This window comes from Zeugodacus cucurbitae, chromosome 5 (assembly GCF_028554725.1).
Source record: "Zeugodacus cucurbitae isolate PBARC_wt_2022May chromosome 5, idZeuCucr1.2, whole genome shotgun sequence".
NCBI lineage: Eukaryota > Metazoa > Arthropoda > Insecta > Diptera > Tephritidae > Zeugodacus > Zeugodacus cucurbitae.
Window position 1 is genome coordinate 17701382 of NC_071670.1, and position 22445 is coordinate 17723826.

A 22445-nucleotide genomic window follows, 5' to 3' on the forward strand; every position below is an offset into this window, starting at 1 on the left:
GTGAAAAACACAAAATTTTCTTGAAATGAGATATTAGAAAGATCTTTGGAGTGGAATTAGCGAACCAAATCAGTTTAAATAATGTTAATGTGGAACGCGTGGAAGAAATAGTTGAAGAAACAGTAGTAAATATCTGTAATAACGAGCTCAAGAAATTAACTGAGTAGATAGATAGCAAAAAGAACTTCGGTGGAATTTGTAAAAAGAATGTTGACCTCTATAACTAATAAAATTATGGACCACTTTGTTGAAAATTATCCAAATATTTAAAAAATTTACAGGAGTTCAAAAGCAAAACGGGGTGTTTTAGATGCTTTCTAAACTCTTTAAAAATGTCTAAAAGTGGGTTAACTCCCTAACGAAAAACGTCAGAAACACCAAATTTTACATAAGAAATGGAAGAAGGACTGAGCTTTTTTTAACAAAATGGAAAATGGGGGTGCGTCGCCCACTTATGGGTCAAAAACCATATCTCAAGAACTATTCGACCGATTTCAATGAAATTCGGTATATAACACTTTCTTGACACCCTGATGACACGGGTGGAATATGGGCGGAATCGGTTCACAACTACGTCTACTTCCCATATAACTCAATTTTGAATTCCATCTGATTCGTTCAATTTATAATGTATTCATAAGGAACAAATGAAGATAGCGGAATAAAACTTTACACAAATACTGTATTTGAGCTGTGACATCACTTGTGGAAAAATTGTCAAAAACGGACCATGACTGTTCAAGGCCCCCGATATCGAACATGAAGAACTCAGTGCCTAAAGTTAATTTTTCACCGAAAATATAGGTAAATCCCTCAGATATTTTAATGTAATTCATTCCCACTGAATTTTTTCTTATAACAGTTTCTCTCTGTACCTGAAATGGTAAAAATCGGGTCATAACTTCCCCCAGATCCCATATACCTAATTATAGTAATATTAAATTAAGTGAGCGTAATTAAGTAGGTTTAGGAATTACCTCAGTCCCCATATACTATTTATGATGATTTTCGTTATTCTATTGAACTTTATACCAAATATATGGGTCGACTTGTGTTATCTTTATAAAATTACATCAATAAATTGCGAGAGTATAAAATGTTCGGTTACACCCGAACTTAGCCCTTCCTTACTTGTTCTACTCGGCTCAGGTGATGACATGGTGAAGGATGAAGGCTCGGTTGGCGACATCATGATCTCTGAGGGCGAAGGTACGCAAACCGGTGATGGCAATGGAGATTCAGCAACAAATGAAGGTGTTGCAACCGTTACCACCGTAATTTGCATTAGTTCGGAATTCGTAGAACCTTTTTAAAAATGTATACATGTAAATAAAAATAATACACTGAATTAAAAAACGCATGTCACTTATTATAGAACAGTCTCAACCAAACTACCACACGCACAAAATTATACAAATGTTAGTTAAGAAGAACAAGAAGCGAAGAAAGCAGCGAAACAAAATGTAAACAAAGCAGCTACACCGAAAAAAGTTTTCATAATTAAAAAATATGTTTATTTTAGTTTATTCAATTATTTTATTAATGTCAATTTCATATTCATAATTATTAAAGCTTCTAGATATCGTTTATTGTGTTCTTATATAAAGTTGAATCCAGACATACAATTTCTAAGTCTATATATTGAACATCTAAAAATATTTGAACTTATTTGTTCTGTTCGACGAACTAGCGTGAGACGGGACAAAGGGACAGATTCTAATATCCGATAGGCATCATAACCTTTGTTTCCAAAACAACTAAAAAATTCAAGATTATTTTCATTTTCATACATAAAAAATTGATCCATTTTTTTGCTCAGTGCAAGAACAAATTTTGCCGTAGCGAGTGTCTGATTTGCTTTAGCGAACGAGTAAGGTGTGGCTTGTTCAAAATTCAGACAGCTACTGATTTGTTTTCGCTTGTTCTGCTGCGAAGCTTCGGGCATGTTGGTGTGAAAAAACGAACGCTCAACTGTAGGTGTGAAAAAACGAAGACTAATAAAAATAGTAGGAGCTGGTCGACACTGCTATAGAAGCTTTCTTCCACTAAACTCTCAGTGTTGTAGCTAAAATATGGGGACAGTATGGCGCTCATTTTCTGGTATAAATGCCACTTCGAGGAGGAACCGCCAGTTGAACCGACTGCTGTTTTCTCCTTCCTGTAAAATATGATATTTATGTGTTAAAAATACTCTATTTTTTCAAATTTTATTACTTACCTAAATCTTTGCGTCAGATTATGCATCTTTGTTTTATTTTCGGCCGCTGTGAATAGCACACCTTGTTGCTGCAACTCCACAGCCATTTCTTCTAAAATGTGGCTATTTTTTTTGGGCCCGCGAAGAGCACACACCTTATTTTCCCACAATTCAATTAGAAGCGCTTCCTCCCTCTCACCCCAGGAATTTCTTTTTTTGTACTTTTGTTTTTTCTACATTCTTTTTTAAAATGTAAACAAATATCAACTGACAATTTGGGAATGGCAAAATAGGTCTTCCAATTATATCGACTAAACTAGAGCAGGCATCGATTATAATGAGTGGAATGTAAGTTTTCAAGAAGTTTTCAGCGAAAACTGAGATTTCGTTTGACAGATTTTGTATATATGAAAACACAAGTTTTCGAACGAAAACCCATTTTTTCAATGAAAACACTGTTTTAATGTCGGTCCGAACGTAGCATTAGGTTAGCAGTATAACAGTTAAAAATCACATACTCCTTATAAATACATAACGATTTATAAAGTAAAGTCTTAGCGCATAAAACAGAGTAATATTTGGCCTTCTGATAAAACCTAACCATAGAATATGGTTTGATTGTGATAAAGTATATTTTGTGTAAAAGTTCAGAACTCACAAATTAAATGAAACAATAAAATCAAAGTTTGGTAGTTCCCACATTTCCCCAACATTGTCTAATATTTAACTAAGAGGTGTCAAAGATACACAAAATTGTAGTGAAGTTGCCACTCGTTCGAAATGCATTGGCAGGTTAAAAGTCTCTGTTGATAGTTCAGGTTAGTTCTACAGATACATTTTGTATTCAATTCGTTTCAAGTACATACCTACATATGTCAGTGTCGTGTGAGGCGCAACCCACACCACACCGGATTAGTCAACACGTCTTTTCTTGACTGATAGCCCAGAGCCCATAGCTTCATATATGACAACCCACACCGAACAACAAAAGACAAAAACTCATGCTCGCTTGGTGTGGTTTAGAGCAAAATACATTTCTGTGTCTTTTTAGTCAAAGTTGTGTCTTATTAGTCGCGACGTTCGATTCCTCGCACGCGCATATTGTGTGGTGGCTATAATACTTCCTAAGGTGGGAACACTGATTTTGGCTCTGTTTGCAAGGAACAGTTGGGAGTCTACTCTGCTTCTAACTGACGATATCCATATATTTAAGCTGTAACCGTTAATTATATATATGAACATAGACAAATATTTAAAATTAAAACAGTTGTTTCAAATTTGACGTATTATCGGCTTACACAAAATGTCAATATTTACATAAAAGCCTTATGGTCATTGTACGTGCCTATTCAAGGTCTTTCTGCAATTTTTCGTGCATCTTTTGTCTGGAAGTTAATCAGCGCTGCTAAGTGTTCTAAAGTATAACTGTACTTTTTGGAAACTTAACATTTAAGCAGATTGAAAACACATACATACGTAGAAGAAAATCAAAAGTTCAATATTATGAATATTGTGAAAAACACAAAATTTTCTTGAAATGAGATATTAGAAAGATCTTTGGAGTGGAATTAGCGAACCAAATCAGTTTAAATAATGTTAATGTGGAACGCGTGGAAGAAATAGTTGAAGAAACAGTAGTAAATATCTGTAATAACGAGCTCAAGAAATTAACTGAGTAGATAGATAGCAAAAAGAACTTCGGTGGAATTTGTAAAAAGAATGTTGACCTCTATAACTAATAAAATTATGGACCACTTTGTTGAAAATTATCCAAATATTTAAAAAATTTACAGGAGTTCAAAAGCAAAACGGGGTGTTTTAGATGCTTTCTAAACTCTTTAAAAATGTCTAACAGAACGCAAAAGGAAAACGCAAACTATATTAGATTACTTCTTGAAAAAAAGGCAGAAACTTCGAACCACAGAATAGGCTAAATGATTTTAATGATTTAGAATTTAATTTGTTTTAATACTTATATTCGTTTATAATTTTTTATTTTTTTTTGTAAGAAAGAAATGTTTAGTTTTATTGATTTTTAAAAATAATTATTAAATTTTACACCAACATTCCCCTAGCCTAATTATTTACATATTAAGCCTCGTTTAGCGCTGTTTTTGTTGAAGTTTCAAGTTTTACAAATATATTTATTGTTTATAAAGAGTTATTTGTGAAATTCAATTGCACAGGTGCGCGCAAATATTTATAAAATGTATTCGAATTGCAGAAATTTGGGTATAAAAACACTGTAGATTGCAGTAGAATTCACAGTCATCTACGAGTTCTTACCGATCTCATATCAGGGTATAGCTGAAATTATTAACGAAATGGCGAAGTTAACGACTTTCATATATATTTTTATTGTGGTCACGTCATTGTTTGCTATAGTTAACTGTAGTGGAAATGCTACTGAAACATCTGAAGGATCAGACACTACACAATCCCCACAAGCATCAAACGCTACTCAAACATCTGAAGGATCAGACACTAGACAACCCCCACAAGCATCAAATGCTACTCAAACCTCTGAAGGATCAGACACTAGACAACCCCCACAAGCATCAAATGCTACTCAAACCTCTGGAGGATCAGACACTACACAACCCCCACAAGCATCAAATACTACTCAAACCTCTGGAGGATCCGACACTAGACAACCCCCACAAGCATCAAATCCTACTGAAACCTCTGGAGGATCAAACACTACACAACTCCCACAAGCATCAAATACTACTCAAACCTCTGAAGGATCCGACACTAGACAACCCCCACAAGCATCAAATGCTACTCAAACCTCGGGAGGATCAGACTCTACACAACTCCCAGAAGCATCAAATGATACTCAAACCTCTGGAGGATCCGACACTAGACAACCCCCACAAGCATCAAATGCTACTCAAACCTCTGGAGGATCAGACACTACACAACTCCCACAAGCATCAAATGCTACTCAAACCTCTGAAGGATCAGACACTAGACAACCCCCACAAGCATCAAATGCTACTCAAACATCTGAAGGATCAGACACTAGACAACCCCCACAAGCATCAAATGCTACTCAAACCTGTGAAGGATCAGACACTAGACAACCCCCACAAGCATCAAATGCTACTCAAACCTCTGGAGGATCAGACACTACACAACTCCCACAAGCATCAAATGCTACTCAAACCTCTGGAGGATCAGACACTACACAACTCCCACAAGCATCAAATGCTACTCAAACCTCTGAAGGATCAGACACTAGACAACCCCCACAAGCATCAAATGCTACTCAAATTTGTGGATCAGGAAGAGGAAGCAACAAATCAAGCACAAGCGAACGGGAAACAAAGGCAAATGGCTGTGGATTAGGAAAAGGAAGCAACGCATCAAGCAGAAGCGAACGGGAAACAAAGTCAAATGGTTGTGGATTAGGAAAAGGAAGCAACGCATCAAGCAGAAGCGAACGGGAAACAGAGTCAATTGATTGTGTATCACATAAAAGTAGAAAGGAATCATCACTTGGAAAGTTTCCAACCACACTTTTGGGGACAGATGGGGAAGGATGTGATGAAAACAATAGTAAGGGTCGAAAAGGAAAAGACAGAAGAAGAACAAAGAAAGCTAAAAAACAATGCGACAAGGAATCTCAAGATGGTAAAGATCGAAAAGAAAAATGTAAGTCCAGTGAAGACAAGATAAAAAAAGAAAATGAAGACGATTCAGAAGAAGAGTCAATATTCAAGGTAATCGTAACTCCAATCATAACAAGAACTTTAGGGAAATTGTAAATAATTCAGAAAGAGTAGACGAAGAAAACGTGTAACAAATTTCTGAATGAATGACCGGCACAATGCATTGAAAAGGAACTCCCTAATGATAAACGATTAGTTTTAAATATTTGAAATATGTTATATAAATTTAATACGACTTTTATTTTTTATGTTTCTCCAAAAACTTCTAATAAATTTTGACATAAGCAGCATAAAAAATTGCTTCATTACTTTAGAAGAGCGTAATCTAACATTTATGATCTTAGTAAGTGGGTCTGACTTCGTCTAATTTCCTTTCATTCTGGTGTTGAATTTTGTTTGCGTTCTCGCAACACAGCGTATAATAGTTTTGTTAACATAACAGTTGTTTGTAAGTCCAGAAACTAAACGCCTTAGATATTGGCTTATATATATGTATTAAAACAAGAAAAACCTTAACTTCGGCTGTACCGAAGGTAATATACCCTTCACAGGTGCATTTCTTTTAGTAACTACAGTCAGAGTCATTAATATTCGGTGTTGTCATACTCGTCTATTCAAACTATTCCAAAAATTAAAAAAAAAATTAAAATTTGGTTTTGTTTTTTTTTATTATGTAGATCAAATCAACAGTAAATAATATACATAAAAAAATAATACAGAATTCCATTCTTAAGAAGAAAAAAAGCAAATAACTTCAGGTACACATAAAACGAGCCTTCATTAATATTCGGTTTTTTTGGTATTTAAGGCACAAAATTATTCGAAAAATTAAAACCAAAAAACATTAGTATTTGGTGGGATATCCCTTTTGTTTCAGCACCTCATTCAAACGATTTGGCATATTTTCAACAATTTTACCAGTGTAAGCCGGCGAAATTTTATCCCATTCCTGTTGCAGCCTAATCTTCAGGTCGGTGACTGACGAAATCGTATGTTTGCGAATTTGACGATCCAATTCACCCCACATATTTTCGATGGGATTAATGTACGGTGATTGGGGGGTGGATGGAGTACTTTGGGGCAATTATAAAGTAGCCACTCTTGTACTAACCGAGATTTATGTTTCGGGTCGTTATCTTGATAAAATTTGAATGACTCTAAAATACCGAGTTTTTCTGCGCTACTTTTTAAATTGTTTTTTAGGATATTAAGATACGACTCTTTGTTCATTATCCCATCTATAAAAACTAGTTTCCCGACCCCGTTTACTCCCATTCACCCCCACACCATAACGTGACCATTGCCATGCTTTACGGTAGGCCTCAAATTTTGCGGTTGTAGCTCTTCGTTAGGTTTTCGCCATACTTTTACACGTCCATCCGAGCCAAATACGTTGAATTTACTCTCATCAGCAAATATAACGTCATTCCACAAGCAAATCGTTGGTTTAGAAATATGGTCTTTGGCGAATTTTATACGTGCTTGTCTGTTTTTTAGCTGGACCAAAGGCTTACGTCGAGCAACGCGGCCATTATACCCCCTGGCATTAAGAGTTCTTCGAATGGTAGACGACGAAACCTCTTTACCAAATTCTTCCGCAATCTCAGTGGCAATTTTTGGTGCACTTAAACATGGATTAATCTTAATTTTTCGCACCACTTCCTTAAACTCTCTCTCACTGAGCTTCTTTGGCTTACCAGTTTGTTTCAACAAATATTCTCTTCCTTCATTTTTGTAACGCCGAACAATGTTTTCTACTGTATTGACTTTCATATTGGTAATTTCTGCAATTTTTTTTATAGGTTTCTCCATTCTTATGATGAAAAATTACCAACTTGATTTGCTCCAAAGTAGAATTTTTTCCTTTCCGTCCCATTGCAATTTTCTGTTCGAAATCAAACTATTTGAAACCTTTCTAGTGCATAATTAATGTTTATTTATAATACCTCAAACAAATTTTTCCATAAAACCACTTTCAGCTTAGTTTTTACAATTGTGAATTCCAATCGCGGGGGAAAACCGAATAATAATGACGCGTCGTATTTTTAGGTAGCTGTAAAAATTACACCGTTGTGTTTTACAACGTGATTCAAATACCCCAAAAAAGTAGTAAATAATAAGTACATTAATCATTCTTTAATTTTCTAAAAAAAAATAACGCATTTAGTACTTTTATTTAAAAATATAGAGGCATTAGCTTAAAACAAAACTAAAACCGAATATTAATGACTCTGACTGTATGTGTTTAAGCAAATCTAAAGACGTAAGAAAATGTAAGTAAAAATAAATAAGGAAAGGCTAAGTTCGGGTGCAACCGAACATTTTATACTCTCGGAATTTATTGCTATATTTTTATTAAGAAAACACACAATTTGACCCATATATTCGGTATAAATATATTTCGCATATTAACCGATTTAAGCTATTAAACTCATCGTATTTTTGAAAATTGTATAATTAGGTATTCTCATATATTCATATATAAGGGAAGTTATGACCCGATTTTAAGCTTTTCTGGCACAGAGACAAACCATTAAAAGAAAAATATTTCCTCTGAATTAAAGTAAGATACCTAAGAGATTTACCGAAATTTTCGGTGAAAAGTTACCTTGGGGCACTGAGTTCTTCATATTCGATATCCGGGGCATTGAAAAGTTATAGTCCGATTTCGACAATTTCTTTACAAGTGATGCCACAGATCATATACAGTATTTGTGAAAAGTTTTATTTCGCTATCTTCATTGGTTCCTTATGTATATATTATAAAGTCAAGGAATAAGATGAAATTCAAAAATGTCGTGGTTGTGAACCGATTTCGTCCATTTTTCACACGTATCATCAGGGTGGCAAGAAAAAATTATATACCAAATATCATTGAAATCTGTCGAGTAGTTTCTGAGATATGGTTTTTGACCCATAAGTAGGCGATGCGACGCCCATTTTCCATTTTGTAAAAAAATCTCAGTGCAGCTTCCTTCTGCTATTATTTCTGTGAAATTTAGTGTTTCTGACGTTTTTCGTTAGTGAGTTAACCCACTTTTAGTAATTTTGTATGGGAGGTGGGGGTGGTTATTATCCGATTTCAACAATTTTCATGGTGTGTGGTGGGGTACGTAGGTGAACCGACTGCAGAAAGTTCGGTTTATATAGTTTTATTGGTTTGCGAGATATATACAAATAACCGATTTGGGGGCGGGGCCACGATAAGATATCTCAATTTTTACTCAAGTTATCCATTGCACGGACAGACGGACGGACAGACAGACATCCGGATTTCAACTCGTCTCGTCCTCCTTATCATTTTGATATATATAACCCTATATTTAACTCGTTTAGTTTTATGACTTACAAACAACCGTTATGTGAACAAAACTATAATACTCTCTTAGCAACTTTTGTTGCGAGAGTATAAAAAAGAAAACATATTTTTTTTGTGAAGATATGTACGAGGGCTGCTATATATATTTCTGGCCTAATAATGAAAATTGGAATATTTATCAACGAAACTGGTTTTATTGTTTTTCAAAATATTCTCCTTCAAGATTTATACACTTTTACATGCGCTCAAACCAATTTTCGAAGCACTTTTTTTGAGCCTTTTTTGAGCGATTGTCAAATTGTGCGGGATCCAACGAGAACAAACCTTTTTTACGGCCAGGTGTTCATGCAATATCGAATGTATGCTGGTGGGAGAAATGCATAGGCATGTCTCTATCTAAAGGTATGTTATATGACGGTCTTGCATTATCAGTTCACGTACGGCATCGATGTTTTCTGGCACAACGGCTGTTTTTGGACGACTTTCACGGAATTCGTCTTTGAGCGAGCGTCGGCCACGATTGAATTCGTTGTACCAGTTTTTCACAGTGCTATAGGATGGTGCTTCACAGCCATACAAAGATTTTAGTTCATCGATGCACTCTTGTCGCGATAATCCACGTCGAAAGTTATGAAAAGTTATCGCACGAAATTTTTCACGAGTTAATTCCATTTTTTGGCCGAGATGAATTTTTTAATTTCCTGTAAATAAAATAATTCACGATTAAATGACAAAACGTTCTGAGTGATGTTATGCTAAAAAAAAAAAATGTCAAACTTTCCAATGGAAATGTCAGATTACAACTGGCAACACTTAGAGTTGCCTAGGCCAGAAATATATATAGCAGCCCTCGTATGTAGTAAAATGCGGAAGTTTTCCATACAAGCCCTTGATTCCGATCGTTCAGTTTGTATGGCAGCTATATGATATACTGGTCCGATATCGGCAGTTCCGACAAATGAACAACTTCTTGAAGAGAAAATAACATCTGCAAAATTTCAAAACGATATCTTAAAAACTGAAGGACTAGTTCGTATATATACAGACAGTCGGACAAACGGACAGACAGACGGACATGGCTAAATCGACTCAGTTCAACATACTGATCATCTATATGTATACTTTATAGGGCCTCCGACGCTTCCTTCCGATTAAGGGGTTAGGGGTAGTCAGACACACGAAAAAATTACAATTTTACAGAAATAATAATATGGCATTATGAAACAATTTTTTACTTGAAGTCTGGATTCAACGAAAATTCAAAGAAAAAAATAGATTTTTTTTGAAAATTCTGGCTACCCCTAACCCCTTAAGTTTTTTGTATATATTTAGTACATAAATTACTAACGCTATATCAGCCAAATTTTCTGGAGTCATTTTTCTAAAAAGTGAGTATATTAAATATTTGTATATGGAATGTCCTCAGAATATTGGCAACGGCGAATACCGCAGACGATGGAACGATGAGTTGTACGAGTTATACGACGACATTGACATAGTACAGCGAATAAAAAGACAGCGGCTACGCTGGCTAGGTCATGTTGTCCGAATGGACGAAAACACTCCAGCTTTGAAAGTGTTCGATGCAGTATCCGCCGGAGGAAGCCGAGGAAGGGGAAGGCCTCCACTCCGTTGGAGGGACCAGGTGGAGAGCGACCTGGTTACACTTGGGATCTCCAACTGGCGCCGAACTGCGAGGGAAAGAGAGGAGTGGCGCACTATCATCGATTCGGCTATAACCGGCTAAACGGTACAACGCTAATCACATACATAGATATGGAATGCCAACGGTGTAAACCAACACAAACTGCAGATAATACGATTTCTGACTGAAAAAAGCATAGATGTTATCCTACTGTTAGAAACTCATTTAACAAATAAAAACAATTGCTTTATACCGGGATATAGATTTCAGCAGTATTGGTTAGAAATCGGTTACACCACCATCCTTTTGAACCGCATGCTACAGCCCAGTTGCAAGCTACATCAATATCCTTGAAAAATCGGGGTTCGGACCTAAATCTAACGGATATATACTGTCCTCCTCGTTTTAACATTACAGATTGCGAATTTAAAGACTTTTTGGAACACTATTACAATACAAAACATATCTACTGGGGCTCACGTCTTATTAATCCGAAAGGACGACAGCTGTACTACACTGTTATGAATAAGCACAATTACATTGATATAATATCTCCTGGTAAGCCGACATACTAGCCCAGTGATAGAAATAAATAGATTTGCTGTAGTCAAAAATATATATAGATCGCTCATAACATCAGATAGATGTACTGACTTATCTTCTGATCATTCTCCTGTACTAATAAAGTTATGCGAACAGCCCATGTTGAGCCAAAATTATCTTTAACATCTCATAAGACTAACTGGTTGAAATATAGAAAATATATAAGTAACCACATTAACATCGGTTTAAAAATAAATACAGGAAGAAAGATTGATGAAAGTATAACAGAATTTAATCATGTAATAACTAATGCAGAAATATAACTAAGAATGAAGTAGAAAAACTTCTAAATGAGAAAAGGCGAGCTAGACGTGAATGGCAGTTAAGTCGTTCTCCTTCAACTCTGCTTCAACTGAAATCTGCTGTACGTAAATTAAAATAAGCGAAGAATACAGCACTGAAAATTATAAAGAAACTGTGCCCAAATTCTAGAAAGCAAAACTCACTTTGAAAAGCCCAAAAGTCTTTTAGGCCATCAATAGATTCCGACATACCTATAAGACAGTCGTATAGTAATTGCACGTAGTGATGAAGAAAAGGCACATTGCTTTGCAAATCACATAGAAAAGGTATTTCAACCTAATTGCCCAAATAACACTTTTAAGTTGCCAACTTTGTCCTATACTGCTAACGAGTCGACCGTGTCTATTAGGACGTCTACTTATGAAATTGCTAGGATCATAAAAGAGCTAAATCCAAAAAAGGCTTCAGGACATGATAATATTACTCCAAAATAATAGTGCTCTCCTTGCTCTTTAATGCAAATCTTGGTTTCGGGAACTATCCAATTTCGTTGAAAAAGTCGCAGATCATTATGATAGGTAAACCTGGGAAAGACTTAACACAGCCGACTTCCTACAGACCAATAAGTTTATTACCCTGTATTTCCAAAATATTCGAAAAAGGTTTACTATCAAAAATGTCTCCTTTCCTCCACGAAATTAAGTGTATTAGGCCGAACTCTGTACATAATATATACAGCAGACATTCCAACAGCTAATAACGTATTGACATCCACTTTTGCGGATGACAGAGCTCTAGTAAGCCGTAACAAATGCCCAATCAGAGCATCAAGAGTATTAGAAGAGCACTTAACTTGTGTCGAAGAATGGCTAGCCAACTGTCGTATAAATATTAATAAGCAAAAATGCAAGCATGTTACATTCTCGCTAAGATCGAAAACATTAAAATTAACAATGTGCTAGTAACCGAAGCGAATGAAGTAACTTATCTTGGGATACACCTGGATCGAAGGCTCACAAGGCGGAACATATAGCAAGTAAAATAACCTGCATAAAGTTAAGAGCAGCAAATTTAAAATCGCTTTTAAACAAAAAATCTAAACTTAGCTCATAAAACCGATTTAGATGTATGGCATTCAACTGTGGGGTACGACCTCTGCAACCAATATTGATATAATTCAGAGAATCCAACAGAAACAGCACACCTACATTCCTGAGCTTTTTTAGTTGTAAATAGATTTAAAATTTTATTACTTACAATAAATAAAGAAATATGTAAACAAGTAAGGAAGGGCTAAGTTCGGATGTAACCGAACATTTTATACTCTCGCAATTTATTGAAGAAATTTTATTTACATAACACACAAATTTACCCATAAATTCGGCACAAAGTTTAATAGAATAACGAAAATCGTCATATATAGTACATGAGGGCTGAGGTAATTCCTGAACCGATTTCATCAAGCAAGGTGCACTATATCCAAGACCATACGCTCACTTAATTTTGCTAAGATATCTCACATATTAACCAATACATATATGCGGAATAAAGCCCAACGTATTTTTGAAAATCCTATAATACTCGTATTACCATGGGGCACTGAATTCTTTATATTCGATATTCGGGGCTTTGAAAAGTTATAGTCCGTCTTCGAAAATTTCTTCACAAATGAAGCCAGAGATGATATACACTATTTGTGTAAAGTTTTATTGCGCTATCTTCATTGGTTCCTTATGTATGTATTATAAAGTAAAGGAATAAGATGGAATTCAAAATTAAGTTACAAGGCAAGTAGTCGTGGTTGTGAACCGATTTCGCCCATTTTCTGTCCGTGTTATCACAGTGTCTAGAAAATATTATATACCGAATTTCATTGAAATCTGTCGAGTAGTTCCTGAGATATGGTTTTTTACCCATAAGTGGCCGATGACACGCTCATTTTCCAGTTTGTTAAAAAAATCTGAGTGCAGCTTCCATCTGCTATTTCTTCTGTAAAAGTTTCTGTTTCTGACGTTTTTCATTATTGAGTTAACTCACTTTTAGTAATTTTCAACCTAACCTTTGTATGGGAGGATTATCCGATTTGGTTTAGTTTATGTAGCTTCATTGGCTTGCGAGATATATACAAATAGCCGATTTGGGGGCGGGGCCACAAATCACTTCCCCAAAAAAATTACATCCAAATATGCCCCTTCCAGGTGCGATCCTTTATTCCAAATTTTACTTTTATAACTTTATTTATGGCTTAGTTATGACACTTTTTGTGTTTTCAGTTTTCGCCGATTTTGCCCATTTTCGAAAGCAACCCTCTCTCGGTCCCAAGAAATGTGTGTTCCAAGTTTCATCAAGATATCTCAATTTTTACTCAAGTTATCCGTTGCACGGACGGACGGACGGACAGACATCCGGATTTCAACTCTACTCGTCATCCTGATCATTTATATTGTACTAGCAGACCCGACCACATGTTTTTGTGGCTAAGGTATACATTAAATTAAGTTGGTCCAATCTTGGCTTCGGCGACGATATTGATTACTCGAGGTTGATTTATGTTAAGCGGCATGATTACAACTCACACTACTTTTAATTGCAAAGTACAGGCAATTTTAAATAGTTTGGGATAATTGACTACGTCTTCCTGGTTTGTAGCTGTGTCAACTCTCTTGGACCGAAATTCTAAATTGTCGCATTAAGATCATCGATATCTTTTTTTTACCACCAATATAGGTCATTCAATCAGTCATTTATGGTTATCATATTGAAGTTTCATGTCAGGAAAACTTCTCTTTCGAGTCAATGAAGTGACAGAAATCTGTTGGAAATACTAATCCATCAAGCTGTCAACTGCCAACTACTTCTACAATTGCAATTTGATATTGTTGCAAAAACACTCATATGTTAGTTGTTAATTGGCGATTCTTTATGTGTCGCCACAAATTAAATGATTTAAGGTATGCGATTAGCCCATCAGTAACAGTTGATCCGGGAATAATTGGAAGAGTCTGGCGTAAATAACCTACTAACAGAATCCTGGCTCCACCAAATACGTTCATCGACAATCAAGATCTTTTAAAGTCCTGTGAGGTACCTCCAGCGACTTCTTGAATATTTGTAAAATTTTCGTTATAGCCGAATGTGCCGTATGTTTGCCTACTAACAGGTGCTAAGTTGCTCCTATTCCCGTTAACCTTGGTGGTGAAAATGATTGAAATTGGTTCTGGAATTACATCAGCCCTCATATACAATATATTATGATTTTCTATTGGACTTTATGCCGAATATATAGGCAAAATTGTTTGTTATCTTAATAAAATTACATCAATAAATTGCGAGAGTATAAAATGTTCGGTTGGACCCGAACTTAGCCTTTCCTTATTTGTTACAAATTGTTTTGGGCTATCGACACAACCTTATACAATTGAACTATAACAAAAATATTTTAACAAAGTAACAATGATAACCTTCAAAATATTATTTTTTTGTTTTCTCTTTTTATATTTTTCTTGTCAACTCGAATAAAATTCTCTTATTATTATCTTCCTCGCAATTTTTTCATATTTACTCACTTTCTAATCTTTTTCTGGCCCTCCACGAATATTTCAAGACTAAAATTAGCCAGATCGGTTCGGCCGTTCTCGTTTTTTTGCGGCACAAACGTACAGCAATTCCTTTTTATATTATATTATTATCAAGCGACAATTTTTTTTAATTCCGCACACGACCATTCAGTAGGAAGCCGACCGCGCGAGTGATCTTAACCCCCCTCCCGTACCTACGTGCCTGAGTGACGCCTACAACTTACAACGCTTAGTTAGCCGCCGAAAAATTTCAAAATTTTTAACTCGTGATATCTTTTGAATGGAATGTCAGAATCTAATAATTCTAAAAGTTATATAAAGGTTTTGAAGAGATCTTAAATAAAAAATCATTTATTTCGATAAGGATTAATACTAAGGTATAAATAAAGAGCCTTTTCAAGTAGTGGTATTTTAATTAATTTTTTTATATAAAATCGCTTATTGTGACAAAACTATAATAGTTAGAGATATGATGCCGCGACGTTTTTTGTAGTTAATGATAAGTTCTACAAAATTGTAGTACATCACTTTGTTATATCTTCAATCGTTTTCGCAGCATTCGCGATTAAAGAAAGTGTTTTGGTATTTTTTTTACATTATCGGAGTTTTGGTAAGGAACCCTATTTTTTTTTTAACTAAATATAACCTATGTCACTCAGGGATAGTATGGCTTTCCAACGGTGAAAGAATTTTTCAAATCGGTTCAGTAGCTTCGGAGCCTATTCGAGACAAACAAACAAAAAAACAAACCTTTCCTCTTTATAATATTAGTATAGAAGTATAGATATATGTATAACCCCATATCTAAATCTTTTATTTCTTGGTGACACAAACAACTGTTATGTGAACAAAACTATAATACTCTGTGCAACATGTTGCGAGAGTATAAAGAAAAAGTTTTTTTTAGGCACTTCATTATGTATAGTATCATGAAAATGGATGAAAACGGATTATAACCACGCCTACGCCTGTCTCAAAGTCATACAAAGGTTATATTGAAAACTACTACAGTATATAATTCAGTAAGGAAAAACACAAAATTGCCTAAATTGTATGGTAAATAAGGTACAGGGTAGCTGCACTAAGATTGGTATACAAAATGGACGGTGAGCGTGGCACCGCCCACTTAAGGGTCAAAAATCATATCTCAGAAACTACTCGCCCAATTTCAAAGAAATTTTTTGTAACATTTCTTTGGCATCCCAATGCCATAGTTTGAATATTGCTAATAACCACGCCTTCCCATATACCGCATTTTTTAAGCCCATCTGATCGTTCACTTTACAATATATGTACACATAAGTGGACTAGTGTTTTGTTTCTAGTGTGGCATAGCCCGTATAAAAATCATTAAAATAGAACATGAAGACCTCTCTCAGATATTCTAAAGAAATTCAAAGGAGATGTGTTCCTACCAACATTGTGCCGTCTGTGCGAAAAATGGGCAAAATCAGACCAATATATTCTTTAGCCCACATCTCATATTCGGAATTTCAAACTTCGGGTGGACTTAATACCGTATTTATCGATTAAGGAGGTCCAGGAATTAGCCCAGCCCTCTTATATACTATATAACTATTTTCACTATTCAAGTAGACCTTATGCCGAATATATGGAACAAATTGACTGTTATCATAATAAAACAAGTAAGGAAAGGCTAAGTTCGGGTGCAACCGAACATTTTATACTCTCGCAATCGAAAATCGTCCTATATAGTGTATGAGGGCTGAGGTAATTTCTGAACCGGTTTCATTCATTTTCACCAGCTAGGTACACTATATCCAAAACTATACACTCACTTAATTTCGCAAAGATATAGTATCTCACATATTAACCAATACATATATATATGTAGATTAAAGCCCACCGAATTTTTGAAAAACCTATAATTAGATATATGGGACGTAGGAGATGTTATTATTCGATTTTAATAATTTTTGGAACACAGATACACTATTAGTGAGTTAACCCACTTTAAATAATTTTCAACCCAAAATTTGTATGGGAGGTGGGCGTGGTTATTATCCGATTTCAATTATTTTCATGGTGTGTGGTGGGGTACTTAAGAGAACCTATTGCAGAAAGTTCGGTTTATATAGCTTTATTGGTTTGCGAGATACATACAAATAACCGATTTGGGGACGGGGCCACGCCCACTTTCCCCAAAAAATTACACCCAAATATGCCCCTTCCTAGTGCGATCCTTTTTTCCAAATTTTACTTTTATAACTTTATTTATGGCTTAGTTATGACACTTTATAGGTTTTTGGTTTTCGCCATTTTGAGGTCATGGCAATGGTCCGATTTTCCCCATTTTCGAAAGCAACCTCCTCAGGGTGCCAAGGAATACGTGTTCCAAGTTTCGTTAAGATATCTCAATTTTTACTCAAGTTATCCGTTGCACGGACGGACAGACAGACATTCGGATTTTGACTCGTCTCGTCACCCTGATCATTTTGATATATATGTATAACCCTATATCTAACTCGTTTAGTTTTATGACTTACAAACAACCGTTATGTGAACAAAACTATAATACTCTCTTAGCAACTTTTGTTGCGAGAGTACAATAAAAAAGTTAATATGAATAACGGTTGTTTGTAACACCCAAAACTAAACGAGTTAGATATAGGGTTATATATACCAAAATGATCAGGGTGAAGAGTGGAGTTCAAATCCGAATGTCCGTCTGTCCGTCCGTCCGTCTGTGCAAGCTGTAACTTGAGTAAAAATTAAGATATCTTGATGAAACTTGGTACACTTATTTCTTGGCACCATAGGAAGGTTGCTTTCGAAAATGAGCAAAATCGGACCACTGCCACGCCCACAAAATGGCGAAAACCGAAAACACATATAGTGCCATAACTAAGCCATAAATAAAGCTGTGGAAATAAAATTTGGTATGAAGGATCGCACTATGAAGGGGCATATTTGGATGTAATTTTTTTGGGAAAGTGGGCGTGGCCCCGCCCCCACTAAGTTTTTTGTACATATCTCGCAAACCAATAGAGCTATATAAACCAAACTTTCTGCAGTCGTTTTTTTTAGCCACTTCCTAATACAGTTCAAAGATGAAAGAAATCGGATCATAACCACGCCCACCTCCCATACAAAAGTTAGGTTGAAAATTACTAAAAGTGGGTTAACTCACTAACGAAAAACTTCGGAAGCACTAAATTTCGCATATGAAATGGCAGATGAAAGCTGCACTCAGATTTTTTTACAAAATGGAAAATGGGAGTGACGTCGCCCACTTATGGCTCAAAAACCATATCTCAGTAACTACTTGACCGATTTTAATGAGACTTGGTTGGTTTGTCAAAATGATATTTTGTGAAAATAGGCCAAATCGCTTCACAACCACGTCTACTTCCTATATACCAGAACTTTGAAGACGATCTGAATCGTTTGCTTTACAATATATAAAGTAAGCACTAGTGAAGATATCCGTGCAGAACTTTGCATAAATACTATGTTAATAGTGTGGCAGCCTTATTCTAAAAATCGCCGAAATCGGACCATAGGTTTTTAAGGCTCCATATATCGAACACGAGGACCTCGTTGCTTCTAACCTAATATTATTTTTTCCAACTTTCAATGGAATATGTGGGTCAAATTGTGTATTATATTTATAAAGTTAAATAAATAAATTGCGAGAGTATAAAATGTTCGGTTACACCCGACCTAGCCCTTCCTTACTTGTTACCGTTAAGTTTACTTATTCAAATTTTGACAATTATATTAAAATACTTATACTGGGTTCCTTTATGGCGTCGTTTGACGCAATATAATATTTGATAGACATTTCTATTCATTTGTATTCAGGTATGTATGTATGTATGTAAGATTAGGTACTCCATATTTATAGTGCGTAATTGAGATAATTGCTAAAATTTTCGTTGTTCCGTTGCTCCATTTGATATTAGCCATCTTCTACATTTTGCTCTATATTGGTTCTTTAAGTGCGTTCTGGCGCACTGGGTGCATATTTTTCAGTTGGTTGATATTGCCACTGAGCACAAATTGTGTCCTGTTCCGTTTTATTATAGCCAGCTCTAGAAGAAACGATAGAATTTATAAGACTAACTTTTTGCTTAAATAGGTCATATGTTTTGCTAAATCATTTCTTCATTATCCAATTTTACAATGGAGAATAAGCTTATGCAAGTTACACTGTCGCCCCTTTAATGACAACGATATTTGCCTTTGGATTTTACATTCTGACAAAAAAATTCGTACTAGTCATTGTTTAGACTGTAACTGAATTTAAGGATTGATATTTTACTTCGACTTGGAGTCAAGCACTCAGACATACGAATTTTTATTGTCAATTGATATCTAGAAACCGCTTCGAAAATTTGCCCATAAAATTGTAATATAAGTGAAATTTTGACTTAAAACTTAAAAACAACGCACCACCACCTGTCCATTCATTACTACTAGAAAACTTGGACAGAGAAGGTGTTTCAAATCGTGCTATGTAATAACTGTCAATAGTTTGAAATGCTCTGATGTTTATCTTTTGGGTAGATCTTCCGGTCTTAAGAAGCTATACCTTAACTAAAGCTACCTCTTTGTATGTATCAAAATCCACTTCTGATTTGCCCTTCGGTATGATCTCCCCCATTCTCCCTTCAATATACATATGTCCAGTAACGTAAATGTGACAAAGCTATTCACTCTATAAAGGTATTACAAATGTTCCATCTTTCACCTCGACCTGGCCTTGACAACCATTCTTAGTTCGTCTGACTTCTGGAGAGAGTTCTAGTTTGAACAATCTTTCGAAACTTCAGGAAGTGTTTTATAAAGTATGAACTGTGTTTCTAAAAAGCATGCTATTGAAGCTAGTTTCACCTTCATCAAGACTCATTGCTCAGATAGTGCTTGACGCAGTTGTAAGTCTATAAGAATAACTAAGCAGCACGATCTGACGTCCACTGTTATGTCTGAAGTCTTCTTAATTAAATGTATCTATAAATATTCTAATCATAGTCCAGTCTCCAGTCCAGTATGATAAGGCAAGAAAACAAATGAGTAAATTTAGAAACTTTTATTAAATAATAATGTTGAAACAAGTTTAACAAATTATATTTATTAATACTGATATCATATAAAACTAAGAATGTAAAATGCCTTAAATTATAAACATTTAATAAGTTAGGAGTTTTCGAGAGAAAGGTTTTGCGGAAGATTTACGGTCCCTTAAACATTGGCAACGGCGAATACCGCAGAAGATGGAATGATGAGCTGTATGTGTTGTTTGACGACATAGACATAGTCCAGCGAATAAAAAGACAGCGGCTACGCTGGCTGGGTCATGTTGTTCGAATGGATGAAAGTGCCCCAGCTCTGAAAGTTTTCGATGCAGTTCCCGCTGGTGGAAGCCGAGGAAGAGGGAGACCTCCACTCCGGTGGAAGGACCAGGTGGAGAAGGACCTGTCTTCACTTGGTATTACCAATTGGCGCCAAACCGCCAAAAGGAGAGATGCGTGGCGCACTGTTGTGGACTCGGCTATAACCGCGTAAGCGGTTTCTACGCCAGTTAAGAAGAAGAAGAATTATAAATTATAATTATGATTCCGAAAATAATTAAAGAAACGAAAATAGCGCAACTTAAGTCAGTCTTTCAATAATTCCAAAAATTATTTGGCGACATATTATTTCTTTGATTATAATAATAGCTGGAACCATGATTTGGCCGCTCATAGTAATAACCAGGTCCCGCTGTAGAGCGTACATTAGCATTTCCTGTGGGCAGTTCACACGAGAATTGAAAGTGTCCCACAGCACACGGGGACGCTGCACGATCTCACGGAAAATATTCACCGCAGCCAAGCCCACCGAGGCGACTTTTACACCCAAACGTTTGGTAAGCGAATTGAAATTCTGCCTTACAGACGGACTGCTGTCAGAGCGCAGCGATCGGCTGTAATATTCATTACCGCGCGTTGGTTCCTGATAAGTATATGGCTTTAGTGACAATCCAAAGGGGTGTGACAGAATTTTCTCTATAACATTGCCCGCATTGGGCGGCACATATAGATCCGCCTGGCGGAATGTAATATCACAACGATTTGTACGGTAAAAAAAATCTTCGAACCTTTGATGTGCCGAGCACGGACTACGGTCTTGGAAGCAAGTCACCTGTACCACATTGTAGAAGATGGCGCCGAGCGTGTTAGCCGTTTCTGCAGAAAAAGTGAGAACGGTTGAAAACTTACGACTAGAAAATGAAAAACTCTCATCAATTACCTGTATTGAGTGATTGCAAACATTTGCGCAGACGCGCATCACAATCGCAATGCGAACGCATAAAAGTGCCGGTATTGCAGAGACCGCGTCGACACTCGCCCACATTCAACACATTCGGACAGTGATCGTGTTCGCGACAGCAGCGATCTTCGTCGATATGCGGACCCAAATCATTGTAATCGTCTGCGGTGGTGCCTGCGTTGTATGTAAATATTTCTACTTCCTATGTTTGTGAGTAAGTACAGACAGCACTCACCTGGTCCACACCATTTTGTGCCGGGATAGATAAAACCTAAACCACCACGAAACTCGCGACCATACGAGCCAGATTTTAAGCAAACTTCCTCGAGCTCCATAACCGATTCACGCGGTACTTGTCGTATGAGTTTGGGATCCGATTACAACAGCATTCGTTGAATATCACCACTGTAGAGTAGTTTAAAATAAGTAGGTTAAGTACTCATAGAAGTGTAAATTACCGATCAGTACACATTTTACAAAGTGTATGACGTGTATATAAGTATATCACTATGTCCATTACGGGTTTATCGTGATATATATGTTAGTGTCACAAATAGTTCCAAGCACTCTTTAATTATCGTCCACCATCCAACAGCAAGTTGGAAATTGCCGTCAAAAACGAACACAAATAATCTACTGCCTAATCATTGAATAAGCAGCGAATTCGATTTCGATTCGATAAGTATTTTCGATCGAAAATTTTTATGCAATCATTCATTCCGTCGATAAACTGCTTTACCACAAAATAAAAATGTCAAATTTCATTGTCGACTGTAAGTTTGGCAGGTTTGAAAAATTAAATTGTCTTGAATTTTTATTTCGTTTATATAAATATTTGAAATGGATACAATCGCGTTAAATTTAAGTGATAATGATAGTGAAAATGAAAGTTGTGTAAAAATTCGTCGTG

The 22445-nt window shown here is 35.9% G+C and overlaps 1 protein-coding gene and 1 pseudogene across 1 annotated transcript; both read right to left on the minus strand.

Annotated features, from left to right (window-relative positions):
* Positions 1 to 1144: 1144 nt before the first annotated feature.
* On the minus strand, positions 1145 to 3231 carry LOC128922083 (uncharacterized). The gene is made up of 3 exons (XM_054231543.1): positions 3064 to 3231; positions 2219 to 3000; positions 1145 to 2158 (listed from the first exon to the last, which is right to left on the minus strand). The coding sequence occupies exons 2-3, from the start codon at positions 2302 to 2304 to the stop codon at positions 1894 to 1896; spliced, it is 351 nt and encodes a 116-aa protein (XP_054087518.1). The 5' UTR covers positions 2305 to 3000; positions 3064 to 3231; the 3' UTR covers positions 1145 to 1893.
* A 17657-nt stretch (positions 3232 to 20888) lies between these two features.
* On the minus strand, positions 20889 to 22007 carry LOC128921969 (uncharacterized; annotated as a pseudogene).
* Positions 22008 to 22445: the final 438 nt, after the last annotated feature.

Coding starts and splice junctions, on each gene's coding strand:
- LOC128922083 (XM_054231543.1), bottom strand. CDS start 2,304: ATGGCTGTGGAGTTGCAGCAACAAGGTGTGCTATTCACAGCGGCCGAA. Junction 2,159..2,218: donor AATCTGACGCAAAGATTTAG/GTAAGTAATAAA, acceptor CATATTTTACAG/GAAGGAGAAAACAGCAGTCG.